The sequence below is a fragment of the Vulpes lagopus genome, chromosome X, assembly GCF_018345385.1.
Source record: "Vulpes lagopus strain Blue_001 chromosome X, ASM1834538v1, whole genome shotgun sequence".
Taxonomy (NCBI): domain Eukaryota; kingdom Metazoa; phylum Chordata; class Mammalia; order Carnivora; family Canidae; genus Vulpes; species Vulpes lagopus.
In genome coordinates this window covers 76,124,380-76,141,774 of record NC_054848.1, presented here as the reverse complement: position 1 = coordinate 76,141,774, position 17,395 = coordinate 76,124,380, and the positions used below count along the sequence as shown (strand labels likewise).

Below are 17,395 nucleotides of genomic sequence, written 5' to 3'. Positions count from 1 at the left end.
TTTATAATAGCCAATAAGTGGAAACAACTTAAGTGCCCATCAACAGATAAAGTATATACAAAATTTGGTGCACACACACAGATACACAGATATACAGACACACACACACACACACACACACAGTGGAATACTCAGGTACAAAAAAAGGAATAAATTTCTAATACATGCTACAACATGGATAAACTTTATTTTTGGAGAGAGAGTGTACACATGGGAAAGGAGGGGCAGAGGGAGAGGAAGAAGCAGACTCTGTGCTGAGGGATGGAGCCAACACCCCCGCCACTCGGGGCTCAATCCCAGGGCCCTAGGATCATGACCTGAGCTAAGACAGATGATTAACTGACTGAGCCACCCAGGTGCCTGAACATGGATAAACACTAAAAACATGCTAAGTGAAATAAACCAGACACAAAAGAACAAAATCATATGATTCTACCTATAATAAATATTCAGGGAAATGAACAATGGGTAGTGGAAGGGGAGGCGGGTGGGGGTATGGGGTGACTGGGTGATGGGCACTTGATGGCATGAGCACTGGGTATTATACTATATGTTGGCAAACTGAAGTTCAATAAAAATATATTTATATATAAAAGAAATATTCAGAATAGGCATTTTCACGGATACAGAAAGTAGATTAGGAATTACCAGGGGCTGAAGGGAGGGGGGAATTGAGAGTTACTGCTTAATGGTTTATATAGTTTCTCTTTTGGGTGATGAAAAAGTTTGGAAATAGATAGTACTGATGGCTGCACAACATTGTGAATGCAATTAACATTATTGAATTGTGCACATAAAAGTCATTAAAATGGCAACTTTCATGTTATATGTATTTTACCATGCTAAAAAGTACTTAAAAACATGTTGAAAATGATGGACCATAAATGCTTAGTTGGGTAGGGAATAAAGATAAAGCCAGGAGGTGTCCTACAGGAACAAAGCAGAAGAGATAAGGGACCTGTGCAGTCTTACATCACTCAAACTTAAGTTTGAGACGGGCCATGTACATTACTAAGAGCTATGTGGGGTTATGGAGTTACAAAGTGGGTACATATGCTGGCTCCAGACTCAGACTGCAAAGGTTTGAATCTCAGCTCTGCTGCTAACCAACTCAATGAGCTTGGGCAAGTTAGTTAACCAATCAGTATATCAGCTTTCTCCATGTAAAATGTGGATAGGGGAACCTACTCCATAGGGATGTTTTAGGATTTAAATGAGTTAGTACAAGTAAAGCACAGGGGATGGTATCTGGCACACAGTAAACACTTAATGAATGTATAAGTATTAATAATTATTATTACTACACATAATAAAAAGTTCAGGCTTTGAAATTCAGGCATTCTCAAAGCCCAAGCTTCCCCCTCTATGCTGACTCTAAATATAAGCTCCAACTTACTAAGAAGATTCCAAGGCACAATATAAAGACACAAATGCTAAAATAGAGGAGTAAATAAAAAACTTTGGAAATGCAAAAGGGGCTATTAATTCCAACATGGACACAAGGAGGATAAGCACGTCAGGGAAGACTTCAAAACAACTTTGCATTTGAGCTGACCTTAAAAGGAATGAGTAGTATGCCCAAAAGCAAAAAAAGAAAAAAAAAAGGTTTGTAAAAGCATTGCAGTTGGCCTAAGCAACAAACAAAAGCAGGAAAGTGCATTAAAAGTATGGAAACATTGGCCCATTGTGGTTTGAATGTAGGCCACATAGTGGGATATAATGGGAAAAATAGAAAGGTGCTGAAGGATACAGAGCTCTGAATGTCTTACTGGGGAATTTGGTGATACTGTATAGATGAATTCCCATAGAAAAGTCCTCTTTTAAAATTGAGGGTATGGTAGACAGTGTCAGTGTGTGCTAACAGTCCAGGTGTGCTGTAGGAAGATTACTTCGTAACAGGAAGATGAGAAATCCATCCTGATTTTTACTACCAGGCAGCAACATTTTAGAAGTAGTATCAGATCAGCCCTGATACTACATGGAGTTGCCTGAATTATTTTTCCAGGAAAGGAGTGAAACAAGGGATGAGCAATAGGGTTTTGACTTCAAGCACACCCCAGGAACAATTTAGGAAATGAATGTCTCCCCTAATTCCCACCCAAGGAGAAACTATCAGCTTCTTGCTTTGAAACAAATAGCTTGTTACCCCACTCTTTAGCTGATGGAAAATTCCATAGATATCAACTGATTGTGTGCTCCATAGGGCATTTGAGATACAGAATATTTCCAAAGGGCCTGGTCCAACTGTATTGTGACAACCCCAACTCTGAAAATAGTACACATAGTTGGAATTCCAGGGGATTAAAAAACAAATTATAAACAAGCGCCTGGGTGGCTCAATAGGTTGAGCATCTGACTCTAGATCTCAGCTCTGGTCTTGATTTCAGGGTTGTGAGTTCAAGCCCTGTGTTGGACTCAATGCTTAATGGAGCCTACTTAAAAAAAATTACAAAGAACTTCAAAAATCTAAGCTGCAATTACACATTGCAAAAACCCTACTTTTTTCACACTTAATGTACATGTGTGGCCATTTATCCTTCATTTCAATTCCTAAGTGTATAAAAGATGAGTTCAGAACTGACCTTAATGGAAATTAAACTAGGCATGGCTTCTAAAACTAGGAGTATATGAAACCTTGTTCAAGTTTTTCAGTTTAGGTCTTCCATCAAAAACATAAACTAGGAACAAGAGGAAGTTTAAAAGAAAGACTAGTATTTGTACACTGATCCTAATATCTATATTTCTCAATTCTTGGTAGTAAAGGAAAGAGAACAATAACAGCAAAGGAGGCAGAGATGATCCCAGATCCCAATCTATACTCTGAAATCTATGTCAGTAACCCCCAGCCAGAACCTAGTTTTCATTAAGTATAGACAGGAGGAGCTGAAGCAGTACAGACAAGGCTTCAGCTCTGTAACCTGCACCAGTAGATAGGATAATGGAACTAGGGGAATTAATTTCTTCCTAACCACACATCCCTAAAGGACTTTGGAATCCTATAGCCATCTCACTGAGCTCAGCTTGATGAAATCTGACCAAAAGGGGTCAGCACAAACAAGGTGCTGCCACCAGGATAGGTGCAAAGTACCAAGCCCAAAATACTGGCAAGCAAACAAAAGCAAGGATGAGAGTAAACAGTCACCAAGGCAGGACAAATGAGACTATCCATGAAGCAGTTTTTGTAGTTGGTCTCCAGGAAGACCTTTCTTTAAGGCCCAGGACTACAGGGGATGAAGCAGTAAACCTGGTACCTTGATGGGGGTACCTGGAGTTTGAGGGCATGGTGGGGCTGGGTCCTTTCAGAATCATACTCCCATGTCTTTGCTGAATGGGGGTGAGAACCAGGAATCCTCCTGGGACTTAAAAAGCTTCAAGGTATCCTGATGAGATATCCTATGTTAAAGGGTGAACAGAGGTTCTGGGACTCAGACTGGAATGAAAGTATATATGTTCCCTTTCTCCTAGGACTGTGTCCTCACCCCCTTCCCCAGATGAGCCCAGAATATCATCTAGTAGCATAGTCCTCTCTCATGGTATTGAGTGATTCCATTCCTTGAACACGTTGAAACTACAGGATCTATGTGAACTTATTTTGTTTGTACCCTCCCTCCCACACACACAGACAGTACTCTTTATCATCTTTGTGGTAATTGTGCTTTATCCTTCTAACTAGACTTCATAATGTTTTTTTTTTAAATTTTTATTTATTTATGATAGTCACACAGAGAGAGAGGGAGGCAGAGACATAGGCAGAAGGAGAAGCAGGCTCCATGCACCGGGAGCCCGACGTGGGATTCGATCCCGGGTCTCCAGGATCGTGCCCTGGGCCAAAGGCAGGCGCTAAACCGCTGCGCCACCCAGGGATCCCTCTAACTAGACTTCAACTGAAGAACTACGACAATGTTTTTCATCAGTTTTAGTGTATAACTTTATTAACATGTAAATAAAGTCTCAAATGAATACACTTATGTCAATATAAAGCACAGAAATATAGCTACTCAGGATGAATAGATTCATTATCAGGTAATGTTGCAGAAATACTAAAAATATCTCAATTTATATAGCACAATAAAAATCAACAAACACTCAAAGCTCTCAAGATCATTTGGTATCCATAAAATCACTTCCTTCAATCAATAGAAATAACATAAATATTTAACTTACAATTATAATATGCATGGCTTCATATTACAACACCAAAAAAATTGTTCACGGTTTTGTGAGAACATATAGCTATTCAGAGTTTGAGTATTAATCGTATAACTTTATCTCTCACCTCAGGATCACTGTGCTCTGCTAAGTCTTGGAGTTTCTGACCAAACTCTTTTGCTTCCTGGAATATGGAAATAAGCTCAGATTTAGTGAACTCTTCCTTGGTAAACAGCTTCGCCTTCTTTTTGAATTGGAAATTTATATTCTCAAATATTTCAATGATACTAAGAATATTGGCCTTTGACTCATTCTTGTTAAAGGGTGCGACCAATGATGATAGTACTTTGGCACTAATCAGTTCTCTTGTATTGGCTTGATTTTTAGACAAGCGCAAGAAGACTTTTAAAACATAAAACTTAGTTTTGACACTTCCATTGTTTAACAAAGTAAGGAAATCTGGAATGTAATTTGCAATTATATGGTGATCCTCAAATTTCACACTCAGGTGCACTAATAATTTTAGTCCAGCCAGTTGCACAGGGGAGTTCAATGGATAAGAAATTATGTCCTTACAAACTTGATGTATGTATAACTCTGCAGGTTTTCGTTCTTCAGAAGACTCAGAGTTATCATCTACCATATTTAAAGCTCTAGGGTGTTCTGTAACATTGGGATTACTGACCAAGTTTTCAATCATAACAGTAATACCTACATCATGAATTATATCTTGGGTAAATGGATAAGCAGGACTGATGCCCATTATCATAGTAGCTATTTCATGAATAAAAGGATCCTTAGTTAACTTAAGTAGGGCAACGAGTTTATCAAACTCTTTAGGCTCCAAACTAAAGTCACGTGATTTACAGCGGCAAGCTCTTGGATTGGGCCCATACTTTTCCCTATACCTGACTTGGTTTTTTATCTCAGCTAAGGTTTGGAAGTAGGGCCCTTTATAGGGTGGGATCTTGGTCAGAGGCCGAATTCCCAGAGGAGTTTCAATCAAGGTCTCAACCAGAGTCCAATTCCCTTCTGGAGGCAAGGATCGCTCCCCCCCCTCTATTGGGACTAGGACACTATACCTGGCCCTTGACCACGCTGCTGCTTTTTGCTTTATGGTGAGTTCAGGTTTGGGTATGGGCTTGGGCTTTTCCTGGATCTTAGGTGGAGGCTTATAAACTTGAGAAGGAGTCTCCTCTTCAGGCCAGAACCAGGATCCTACACTAGGCTCTTCTCCGGTCCAGAACCAGGAGCAGACATTTTCTTCATCCTCATCACTGGACTCGATTATAATACCAGCTCTGTCCCCAGCCTCAGCCCTGAATTTGATGTCGTCCTCTCTCTTTCTCTCGGGCCTGGACTCAATACTGGCCTTATCATCAGCCTTGGCAAAGGACCTGATAGCAGTTTTACTTCCAGCAGCAGCCTTGACTTCACACTTGGTCACTGCACTGACCCTGGCCATAGGCATCACCCTTGACTTGGTTTGGGTCACTATACCAGGTTCTGTCACGGACTTTGCCTTAGTCTCAATCATGACTCTATTCTTAGTCATAGTTTCCATCTTGCCCACATCCCTTGTCACAGCCACGGCCTCAGTGCAGGTCACTGTCTGTGTCCTGGCCACTGCTCCATCCCCAGCCTTGGCCTGGGTCACTGTTCCTGTTTCCAGTTCTGCCTCACTCACTGCCTTGGCCTGGATCCTAGCCTTGGCTCTAGGGTTGGCAGGGCTACTGATTCCAGCTTTTAAGGCAGTCCCAGCACCTGCTCTGTCCCTGCCTCAGCCTCAGAGCCAGTCATGATCCAAGTTAAAGGCAAGGCCAAGTTATATACCCCAGCCCCGTCTCAGCCTTGACTGAAGGTCTGTCCCAGGTTGGTGTTTTCATACAAAGTCCATTCGTCACTCAGCCCCCTTTCCACCTACAAGCTCTGCCAATGATATAAACAACGTGCAGTGGAAGCTCACTCAGGGAAGGGAAGAATGGCTTTGTGACTGAGCGCAGCCCTGTGGAGGGTGGTGGTCTTCAGCCACTCCAAGGCCACCAGATCTGCCACTGAAGTTGGACCTAGGAGTGGAGGAAGGAAATGGGGCTTTGAGTCTCTTCCAATGTATTTCTTACGCTGATTAGCACAGAGAGACAGGAGAGTATGAACATTCAGGGCTAAGTGGGAGAGGTAGATAATTATCAAACTCTCTCTCTCCTCATTTCACACTCTCTACAAAACTTCAGGTGCTACTAATTTTCTTTCTAGACACAAAACAGGAGTATGGAGTGGGAAAGCTTAATGGGAATGAGAGAGACTAAGGAATCCCTAGACTGGCTTTTTATCCCTGCTGGACTACTACTTCATCCTACACGTCTACTGAGGAAGTCTCCATATTCATACCAAACTTCACTGATCTGGAGTAATTTCTCCTCCTTTCCTTGCTTCCGATGTTGACAAGCCCTATGGCAGACCTACAGGCAGATCAATGGACAAATAAACAAATCGGAGGATATGGACACTGACCTCATGGTAGAAAGATCTTGGTCCTTGGTCTAGTCCCTATATTTGTAGTTTGTGTAAAGTTTCCCTCCTTCTGGTCCCATACCACCATCACCCTAATTCAGGACTGATCCTCCTTCTCCCTGTTGCCCACCATTTTACTATTCAGTAACTGTCCTTTCATTTCTCTAGTTTAAAATTGGCTTAGGTGAAGCATAAAAATAGGAAAAGCAAGTGGGAAATCGGAAAAACAAGTGTTACCCTTCTATACTCCCAAAGCTTTCAAAGACTCCTATCTAAATCAGCAGGGAACCAAAGAGGGGTTAGTAAACTGGCAAAACAAAAGAGAATAGAATTCCCTAGTCTCAATCTTCTCCTGTCTACCCTCACACCAATCGTTAACAGATACAGGGCATGTTTCTTTTCATTATTTCCTAGGTTCAAGCTGGGTTACCATTTGTAAACCTTCACAACAGAGTTCCACAGACCTGGAGATGGGTCCATAGCCAGAGAGTCACAAATGTGGTGATAAATAAGTAAATGAAGACACATGAGACAATGGAGACTAATTCCTTAGGAGAGATCGGCGGCACCTGGGACACCTATCCTTTCTGGAGACAAGTACCTGTTTGACAAAAGTTTCTGTGTCCCTTTCTTCCTCCCTCTCCCTTCATGTTCCTCTGCTCCACTCCTAAAGTCTGACAATTCCCCTACACAGACAACTCCAACATCCCTAACAAGATAGTGGTGGTGGTAGTAGAGATGGAATGCTCAGACAAGCCATGGAAATTGGCTGCACATAAATGAAAAGTATGATCTCCAAATTTCATCTAAGCGTTTGTTTCCTTCCTCTCCCTAAAGCCTATCATTTTCTGCAACACAGCAGGAGTAAGGGAGGACTGTTTACAAAGCATGTAGAAAGGAGATCTGGAGTTTCACCTAGATTCCTGCCTGTTCTAGTCTTAGCCATCTACCAACTCCAAACACTGCCCACTCCACAGAAATTAGGCCAAGCGTCCTTTTCTTATCCCCTCCCTCTGAGGTCCAAGGCCCTCTACAGATCTTTACAAAAACATCTGTACCGAAAACTTCGGAACAGACCTAAATATGTAAACGCATGCTACACACCCAAAGACCAAACAAAAAGGCAGTGAGAGAGACTTGGTTATTAATGGTCAGACTAGTAACCAGGACATGAGACCATTTTCTAATCCAGGGCCTTGATTATCAAACACTTGAAACTTCTTTTTACACTCTCCCTCCCAGGGTTCCCCTGACAACCACGCTCACCTACAGCAACAGCCCCTCCTTCTACTATACAAACCGCCATTTCTCCGCTAGAAGCCGCTACTATACTCCTTTACCTTCCCAAATACGGTCGGAGGTGGAGTTAGTGTCTGGAAATCAAGCTAGCAAGATCATTTTAAATTTATAGTTGCGTGCCACTCAAATTAACCGACCCCCTCTCCCTTTCACCGCCCGCGCCCCACGACCAGATAGATCACTTTTCCCAGATTTCTCTCTGATACCCATATCCACACTCCCAAGAGATGCCCGCCTTCTCACTGACCTGCTCTGCTTGGATCAGAGGCAGTTCTCTTATTTCCTTGCCTCAAGGGGTGCTGTGCCCTACAGAAAGAGGGACGGACAGTCAGCTGGACACGAGGACTCGAGACAATGGCGGCGACTGTGTTTGGGGATTGGCCCGGCACCTGGGATTTCAGACGTGAAACCTGCTTTGTCATATTAAGGGCCGTAACTGGCAAACAACTGCCACTTTTTGGTATTCCCTTCCTCCCCTACCCAAAGCTCCTCCGATACCCACGTCTAGTGACTAATTAACAGCTACCTTCTCCTCCGCAGACTTTGCTTTGCCACGTCCCCGTACCCATATCCGCAGCCGCAGTCTCTGGAGAGTTGTGTAAGGCGATCCGGCCTTACAGAAGCGGAGTGATACTAAGCTTTGTATAGCGCCACTGCGCCCTCTGTCGGTGAGCAACTCTATCCTTTTCTCATCCTGGTAAGAGCTGGAGCGGCGTCTGAACGTAGAAGAAGCGGCGCGATACAGAGAGAAGCAGACCAACACTAAAGGGTCTCAGCATTAGTTCCCTTCTTTCAGGATCTTCCCCCAACCAAGCCAACACTTTTTTTTTTTCTTGAACTGAAGCGCATGTGGATTATCAGGCGGTGGCGTCGCTGACTCCACTCTGGCCCGACCATGCGGAAGGATACCTCAGTGTCTTACACACTTTCCAAAGTCCTTGGTCCATCTAAAGAGGCGGGTTGGGGGAGGGGATGAGAGGGTCGACAAAGAGGCTCAAGACTGAAGGAAGAGGGTACATTCTAATCTATTCCAAAAGCCGTCAATGAGAGAAGACACCTCAAGCTGAAACCTCAAGCACTTAATTCTCTGCACAAAATGGGATACTGTGGGCTTGGCGTCTGGAAGACTACTCTGGTCTGACTTGCTGAACAATATCAAACATCATGGGCTTTTATTGCTATCTTCTAAGTTTCTCATCTTATTGCCTACCGTGTTTCTTGTACTGAAATAGTCAAGGCAAAATGGGATAAAGATATGGGGAAAGCAGTAACGGAGAGAAGCATCTTAATTCCAAATACTCTTGTGTGTACCTATCCCATTCTCACGCCCTGCCTCTCCACCTGTCCACAATATTTCTTGCACCTAAATATGCATGGTCTTGAGCATGCACAAGATGTTAACAACTCTGTACTCATGAAAGAAGCTTACTCATCAAATAACCTTGTACCTGTAAACCACCTATGTTGGAGGTTCTATGGTGGCCTTCCCAAATTTTTTCATTGCTTATGGGGCCGTGGAAGGGAAAAAGGTGGGAAGGGGTTCCCGTGCAGGCCTCGCCACTGTTTCTGTTCTAAAGGAAAGCAGACCTTGCCCTCTAACACAAAGAAACAAACCACTGATCTGTGCCAAGTCATTATTTATGCCACGCTGCTTTTTTTCTCACTTGAAATGGTAGCACACTGTGCCATTTCTAGGTCCCTACAGTTGCTCAAGAAAAAGGGCCTGTCTCTGTAAGGATCCAAACCGGTCAAGCAATCCTTCCTGTCACCTCAAGGCCAGGTGTCAGGCGCTAGTTAGGGATGGTCTGGCTTCTCTTCCACATTTCTATCTAAGGAAAGGGATACTACCCATGTACTTCTCAAGGCAGATCCTAGCTGCTCTCCTGCCTCCTTTTCTCTCACCTGCCTAATGAATGCATATGCTTTCTCCCTGAATATATAAAATTCTTTGAATTTGCATTCCAAGCGCTGTCAGGAGGGAATTTGAATTAGACTGTAAGTTCCATGAAGGAAGGGCCACTTTCTCAGTCTTGTTCACCACTGTATTCTCAGTGTCATACATGGAAGACAAAGTTAATAGTTGAAGGAAGTGAAGACCATTGACTCATGAGAATTCCACGATATCTTCTGTTGATTATAGATCAATGCCTGCCTAAAAGTATGTCTTTGTCTTTGATGTCTGTAACCCCAGAGCGTAGCCTAGAGTCTGCCACACAGGAGATGCTTTATATGTGATTTTTCAATAGAGGAGGGAGGAAGCAAGAATTTACTAAAATATATTTTAGAAAGAAACTTGGGGTATCTTAATATCTCATACTGTAATAACATTTGGTGGATACATATAATTTGGATTTGGTGCTTTGTTACTCTTTTTTGGTCTTCTTTTTTTTTTTAAAGATTTTATTTATTTATTCATGAAAGACACAGAGGAGAGAGAAAGGCAGAGACACAGGCAGAGGGAGAAGCAGGCTGCATGCAGGGAGCCTGATGTGGGACTCCATCCCAGGACTCCAGGATCATGCCCTGGGCCAAAGGCAGGCGCTAAACCCCTGAGCCACCCAGGGATTCCCTCTTTTTTGGTCTTCTATTCATGTTTAGAATTATGCCTTACTAAGCTCCCTAATATAGCACAAACCCCTATGAACTTAAAAAGAAAAGATAATGACCAACAATCCAGTAGAAAAACAAATGACAAGACTGTTCCTTAAAAAGACAAGTCAAGGGACACGTGCACAAATGCACGTAACTATTGACCAGCAATTATACTTAAAGAATCTATCCTAATGTAATATTTGTACATTGCAAAATACTATATGTAAAAAAAATATTCACTGCAGAATTTTTTAATAGTAAAAGATTGGAAAGATTCTAAATAATTATAAATAGTAAAATTGTGGTGTATCTCCCTGTAATATGCAGCTGTTAAAAAGAAAGAGCAGCTCTATCTATGTATACTGATATGGAATGATGTCCAAAACACATTTTTAAGTGAAGAAAACAGGGTGCATAGCAATGTTTATTGTGCCATCATTTGCTTAATGATACTTTACTACATATATGTATACATTGAATATCCCTGTTAATATCAACAAGTAACTGGTAACAGTGCTTGCCTTTTTTGAAGGATAACCTATTTGCAGAGAAAGTGGAAGGAGACTTGAAGACTTACCTGTGTGAACTTTTGTGCTTTTTGAATTTGGAACCCCATGTTTGTATTAACCACTCAAAAATAAAATTTAATTTAATATATTCCTTAGAATCATAGGATATTTAAAAACCTATACCAAAAAAAAAAAAACAAAAAAACCTATACCACATGTTCTTAGGAATGCTAAAACTCTGCAGGCCTACACCCTTGGATTCTAAGCTGGGCCACTGTGTCAGGAAAAGACAGTGAGAGAGTCCTTTTTGTTTGTTTAGGAATATTTCTAATTCTGCAATAACATTAGTGAGGGTAGGTGGCTTACCCTCCAGATTTGAAGGACGAGCTTCTAATACTTCTTTACACACTTTTCCTGTGCGATTCACAATGTAGTTTACTAAGTAAGTCCATAATAAATGCTATTCTAGTACTACTACTACTACCAAAGATAATGCTTTCCATTTAGGAGAATGTATTTGAATCCATACAGCAATCAGATGTGAAACAGCACTGTTGATACTTATAAAACACTCAAAGAATAGAAGGGGTACCTATTGAAAACAATGATTATGGGAGATATACATTCTATTTCTTAGGCACCTTTATTGTTTTGGAGAGGTTCCAGATTTGGGTACATCCATTGGAGGAAACAGAGAACAGTGAGATAGTTCTCACGATCATACTTTTAAATGAATCCATAGGTTGCTTTAGAACTGTTCCTTAGGGGCACCTGTGTGGCTCAGTCAGTTAAGTGTCCAACTCTTAGTTTCAGCTCAGATCATTATCTCATGGGTAGTGAGATTGAGCCCTGTATCAGGCTCTGTGCTCAGCAGGGAGTCTGCTTGAATATTTTCTCCCTCTGCCTCTCTTGACTCTCTCTCAAAAATAAATAAATGAATCCTTAAAAAAAAAAAGAAATGTTCCTTATCCCAAAAATGGTTCAGCTTCTTTTCTATTGTATTTTTTCTATTGAAATTGCTAGGAATGTGTCTCTTCCATATCCTTTAACTTATTTTTTATTACATAAGTTATATATGTTCACAGTAGAATTATATGGAAAATTAAAAATATATATATTGCATTTCCTAACACTGATAAATAGTCCTAACATTTTGATATATACCCTCCCAGACTTTTATCAATGCCAATATGTGTATATATATTTACACACATATACACACACACACATTTTTCAAGAAAAGATTTCATTATACTTATTTCATTGTAATCAGTTATCTTTTCAGCAGCATAAAACATGCTGTTTTTTTTCTCCCATTTTAAAAACACACTATCTTGAGGCCCCTATTTCCCCCAAAGCTTCTGTTTCCACCATTTCTTGGTTCAAAGATTTTTCTACTTGTTTATTTATAGTAGTTTGCAATTTGCTTTCTTAAAATTATGTTTAGGAAAATTTTAATGACATAGGGAAAACTCTTATGAAATGATGCCAAGTGAAAAAATATATTCTCTAAAACAATTTTATCCAGAATATAAATTATATAGGGAAATAGTATGTGCAAAGAAAAGCAAAAATCAGTAGTGATTGTATTTATGATTTCGATTATAGTTTTCCCCATAGTTTTAAAACCTGTATTTCCCACATTTCTACAGTAATTATATTATATTCATGAAAAATTCAGTATTATTTTTAAAAGATCTCACAGTGGAGTGGGATTGATATTTGGGAGTGATATTTATATATATTATAGTAAGTATATTTTTAATTTTATAATAAACTACACAACCATTGTCTGAAATTGCCGTACTGTTTTATATTCCCAACAAAAATGCATGTGATTTCAAATTGCATCACACTCTTTCCAGCACCTGATATTGTCAGCCTTTTTATTTTATTTTTTTAAGGATTTTACTTATTTATTCATGAGAGATACACACAGAGAGAAAGAGGCAAAAACAGGCAGAGGGAAAAGCAGGCTCCAGGCAGGGAGCCCAACATGGGACTCTATCCGGGTCTCCAGGATCACGCCCTGGGCTGAAGGTGGCGCTAAACCGCAGAGCCACCGGGGCTGCCCTGTCAGCCTTTTTTTTGTTGTTGTTGTTCAGCCTTTTTAAAATTAGGAATTAGGGACGCCTGGATGGCTCAGTGGTTGAGCATTTGCCTTTGGCTCAGGGCATGGTTTTGGGGTCCTGGGATCGGGTCCCACATTGGGCTTCCCTCAGGGAGCCTGTTTCTCCCTCTGCCTAAGTCTCTGCCTCTCTGTGTCTCATGAATAAATAAATAAAATCTTTAAAAAATTAAAATAGATTTAGAAATTATCGAGATTTCATATAAGTTTCTCATTTTAGTTTTAATTTGCATTTCCATGATGATAAATAATGTTGAATATCCCTTTATGTGCTCATTGACCATTTATATATCTCCTTTTGTGACAAATCCACTGTTGTTTGCATATTTGATATTACATTTGTTTTGCATTTTATATTGGATTGGATTTTATTGGATTTTTAAATATTTTATATTTGATTTTATATTGGATTGTCTGTCTTCATATTATTGATTTGTAAATTTTAATTTTTTTGATTTGTAACTTTTTAAATATATTCTGCATATAAATCCTTTGTTAGATATCTCTTGCAAGTATTTTCATCATCTTAATGTTGTCTTTCTAGGAGCAAAACATTTTAAGATGTCTAATTCTTTTTTTCTCTTAGGGTTCATGATTTTTTGTCCTAAAAATCTTTTCTTTTTTTAAGATTTTTTTTTGATTATTCATGAAAGAGAGACATAGGCAGAGGGAGAAGCAGGCTTCTCACAGGGAGCCCAATATAGGACTCAAACCCAGGACACCAGGATCACGCCCTGAGCCAAAGGTAGACACTCAACCACTGAGCCACCCAGGCGTCCCTAAGAAATCTTTTCTACCTCAAAGTTACGAAGAATTTCTCCTACATTGTCTTGTAGACACTTTATAGTTTGAGCTCTTATTTTGAAGTCCACAATAAATTTCAAGTAAATTTTCTGTAAAATGTATGGTAAGGATCTAGGTTCATTTCCCACCCACCCCCCAAATAAATATACAGTAGAACCAGCTTTATTTGTTAGAAGGACTGACTGCCCATTCCCTTGATCACTATATTATCTGAGTACCTTTTTAAAAAATCAATTGATGGCTTATATTTGTCTATTTCTAGACTCTATCTTGCTGCATTAATCCATGTTTATGTCCTTATACCAATGCCTCATTTATAGCTTAAAAATCAGCAATGTAAGTCCTTCAACATTGTTTTTCTTTTCCAATATTGCTATTGCTCTTCCAGGTCCTTTGAATTTTTAAATAAATTTGATAATTTGGTTGTCTATTTTTATGAAAAATATGTCTAATAAGGAACTTGGATCCGGAATATATAAAGAATTCTTACAACTCAATAACAAAAAGACAAAAAAAGATCCAATTAAAACATAAAGCATTTGGATAGGGGCTTCCCCAAAGAAGATATATAAAAGACCAATAAGCATATGAAAAGATGACCAACATCAGAAATCATTAGGGAAATGCAAATTAAAAACCATAGGGAGGGCACCTGGGTGGCTCAGTCAGTTAAACATCTGCCTTCGGTTCAGCTCATGATCCCAGAGTACTGGAATCTAGACCCACATTGGGCTTTTTGCTAAGCAGAGAGCCTGTTTCTCCCTCTCCCTCTGCCTGCCATTCTGCCTATTTGTGCTCGCGCACTCTCTTTCTCAAATAAATAAAATCTTAAAAAAAAAAAACTACAGGGAGATACCACTCTATACCCATTAGAATGGCTATATTAAAACAACTCAAAACAGAGATCCCTGGATGGCTCAGCGGTTTAGTGCTTGCCTTTGGCCCAGGGTGTGATCCTGGAGTCCTGGGATTAATTCCCACAACAGGCTTCCTGTGTGGAACCTGCTTCTCCCTCTGCGTATGTCTCTGCCTCTCTTTCTGTGTGTTTCTCATGAATAAATAAATAAAATCTTTTTAAAAAACCACACAAAACAAAAAAAACCCATATAACATAACAAGTGTTGGAAAAGATGTGGAGAAACTCTTCTGTATTGCTAGTGGGAATGCAAAAATGGGGCAGCAATTGTGGAAAATAATATGGCAGTTCCTCAAAAAATTAAACATAGATTTACCATATGATCCAGCAATTCTATTTCTATGTATATGCCCAAAAGAATTGAAAGCATGGACCCAAACAGATATTTATACACCAATGTTCACTGCAGCATTATTCACAATAGCAAAAAGGTGGAAGCAACCCAAATGCCCATTGACAGATGAATGGATAAACAAAATATAGTATATACATGCCGTGGAATATTATTTAGCCATAAAAAGGAATGAAGCACTGGTACATGCTACATCCTAAATGAACCTTGAAAACATGCTAAATGAAGTCACAAAGGACCATATATAGAATGATTTCATTTATATGAAACATCCAGAATCCACAGATCTAGAAAGTAGATTAGTATTTGCCAGAGGCTAGGGAAGGGGAGAAATGGGGCATGACTGCTTAATAGATATGGCAGATATGAGAATGCTTTTGGGGTGATGAAAATGTTCTGGAACTAGATAATGGTGATGGTTGTACAAAATTTGATTATACTAAATACCACTAAATTGTATACTTTAAAATGGTTAAAAAGGTGAATTTTATGTTATGTGACATTTTCCACAATAAAAAATAGCTAAAACATGGACTAACCTTGGAAACATTCCTAAATGAAAAAAAGTCATTTATGTAAAATATCCAGGATAGGTAAACAACAGTGACAGAAAGCGGATTAGTGATTGCCAGAAACTGGATGGAGGAGAAATGGTAGTGAGTGATTAATGGTATGAAGTTTCTGAATAATTTCTGAAACTAGATAATGATGACGGTTGTATAACATTTTGGGTATACTTAATGCCACTTAATTATATGCTTTAAAATGCTAAAAAAAAAGGGGGGGGGGAACCTGGGTGGCTCAGTCAGTTAAGGTCTGCCTTTGGCTCAGGTCATGATCCCAGAGCCTAGGATCAAGCCCCCACTCCATGGAGCCCTCTGCTCAGCAGGGAGCCTGCTTCTCCTCTCTCTGTCCCCTCTCCCCACTCAATCTCTCTCTCTCTCTCTCTCTCTCTCAAATAAATAATCTTTTAAAAAATAAAATGCTTAAAATGGTAAATGTTATGCTGTCTGTATTTTACCAAAAATTTTTAAATCCAAAATATCACTGCTTTAAATTTTCCATAAAGTAGTGTAACACAACCTCAAATACTACACTAAATCTATTTTAATACCCTCTAACCGAGATGTCCCATGGTTCTGCATGCTGTATGTTGTCTCACAAAACAAAGAGCAATGGATACAGCTTACTCAACTTCAAGTGTATTCCTGTGTTCTTTGGCTGGAGGACATTGAATTTAAAGCTTATTTTAAAAGTTGAAACTGTATTGCCTAATTTCAAAATTATTTAAAAATTTTCTATAGTATATATATTATATATATCTAAATTGTTAGCATAATTTCACTGTTATTGAGGAATATACTGTTAAAAATCAAAATTCAACTGAGTAAATATTGAAGATCTTATTGACTTTATTCATTGAATCATGAATCAGTCAGCATCCCATTTAGCAGATAGAAAGGAGCTCCAAGGAATTATACAAAATGAAAGGCCTATAGGCAGAAAGGAGCAAAAACAAGAAAGTTATACTAGCAAAAAGTGGATTTGTTGTACAAAGATTGCTTTCCTTTAGGGGAATTGCAGGGATCTACCAGGTAGACTACTTCACTAGTGCTGATCAGGTAGCTCCTGACTGACTTGTCCAAGATTACACTTCTGGGGGAGGTCAAAAATATAATTAAGGTACAACTTGACTTGGTAACTTGGTTCTTAACAGAAATGACTCCACTTTGGGCCTTTCGTTTTGTTTTTAACAATATTGTTGATTTCAGTTGCTTGCAATGCATTGAGAAATTTGTTCTCATGAAAAATGTTCCATGTTCTATATTCACTTGAAAAAATTTTTTCTAATATTGTATATAAATGTATATAATAAAGAATGAACATTCTTTAATTGTTTATTTTACTATTCTATGTCAATGAGGTTAAGTTTTTAGTCATTTGTTTCAAATTTTCCATATATCAACTGGATTTTTCTGTTTGTTCTAACACTTATCAAAAGACTCATGTTAATGCCTACCACCTTGTGTTTTTTTTAACTAGTCCTTTTACTTATACAATTTATCCTTTCTATGTCTTGGAACTATGTTATTTGGAATACACGAATGTAGGATTATAATATCACGATGGATTGA

General features: G+C 39.4%; 2 protein-coding genes across 5 annotated transcripts in view; both read right to left on the bottom strand.

Annotated features, from left to right (window-relative positions):
* LOC121482849 (G-protein coupled receptor-associated sorting protein 2) overlaps positions 1–8,556 on the bottom strand; it is a 139,563-nt gene extending 131,007 nt beyond the window's left edge. For 2 of the 4 annotated variants that reach the window (XM_041740820.1, XM_041740824.1), the window contains exons 1-3: positions 8,486–8,556; positions 8,207–8,265; positions 4,277–4,333 (exon numbers count right to left, since the gene is read on the bottom strand). The gene's annotated coding sequence lies outside the window, so the exon portion shown is untranslated. The remainder of the gene's footprint in view (positions 1–4,276; positions 4,334–8,206; positions 8,266–8,485) is intronic. The other 2 variants (XM_041740823.1, XM_041740825.1) reach the window with 2 other exon arrangements.
* ARMCX5 (armadillo repeat containing X-linked 5) lies at positions 3,911–7,966 on the bottom strand. Its single transcript, XM_041740449.1, has 3 exons — positions 7,927–7,966; positions 6,116–6,215; positions 3,911–5,924 (listed from the first exon to the last, which is right to left on the bottom strand). Exons 1-3 carry the CDS (start codon positions 7,964–7,966, stop codon positions 4,238–4,240), a joined length of 1,827 nt encoding a protein of 608 aa, XP_041596383.1. The 3' UTR covers positions 3,911–4,237.
* Positions 8,557–17,395: the final 8,839 nt, after the last annotated feature.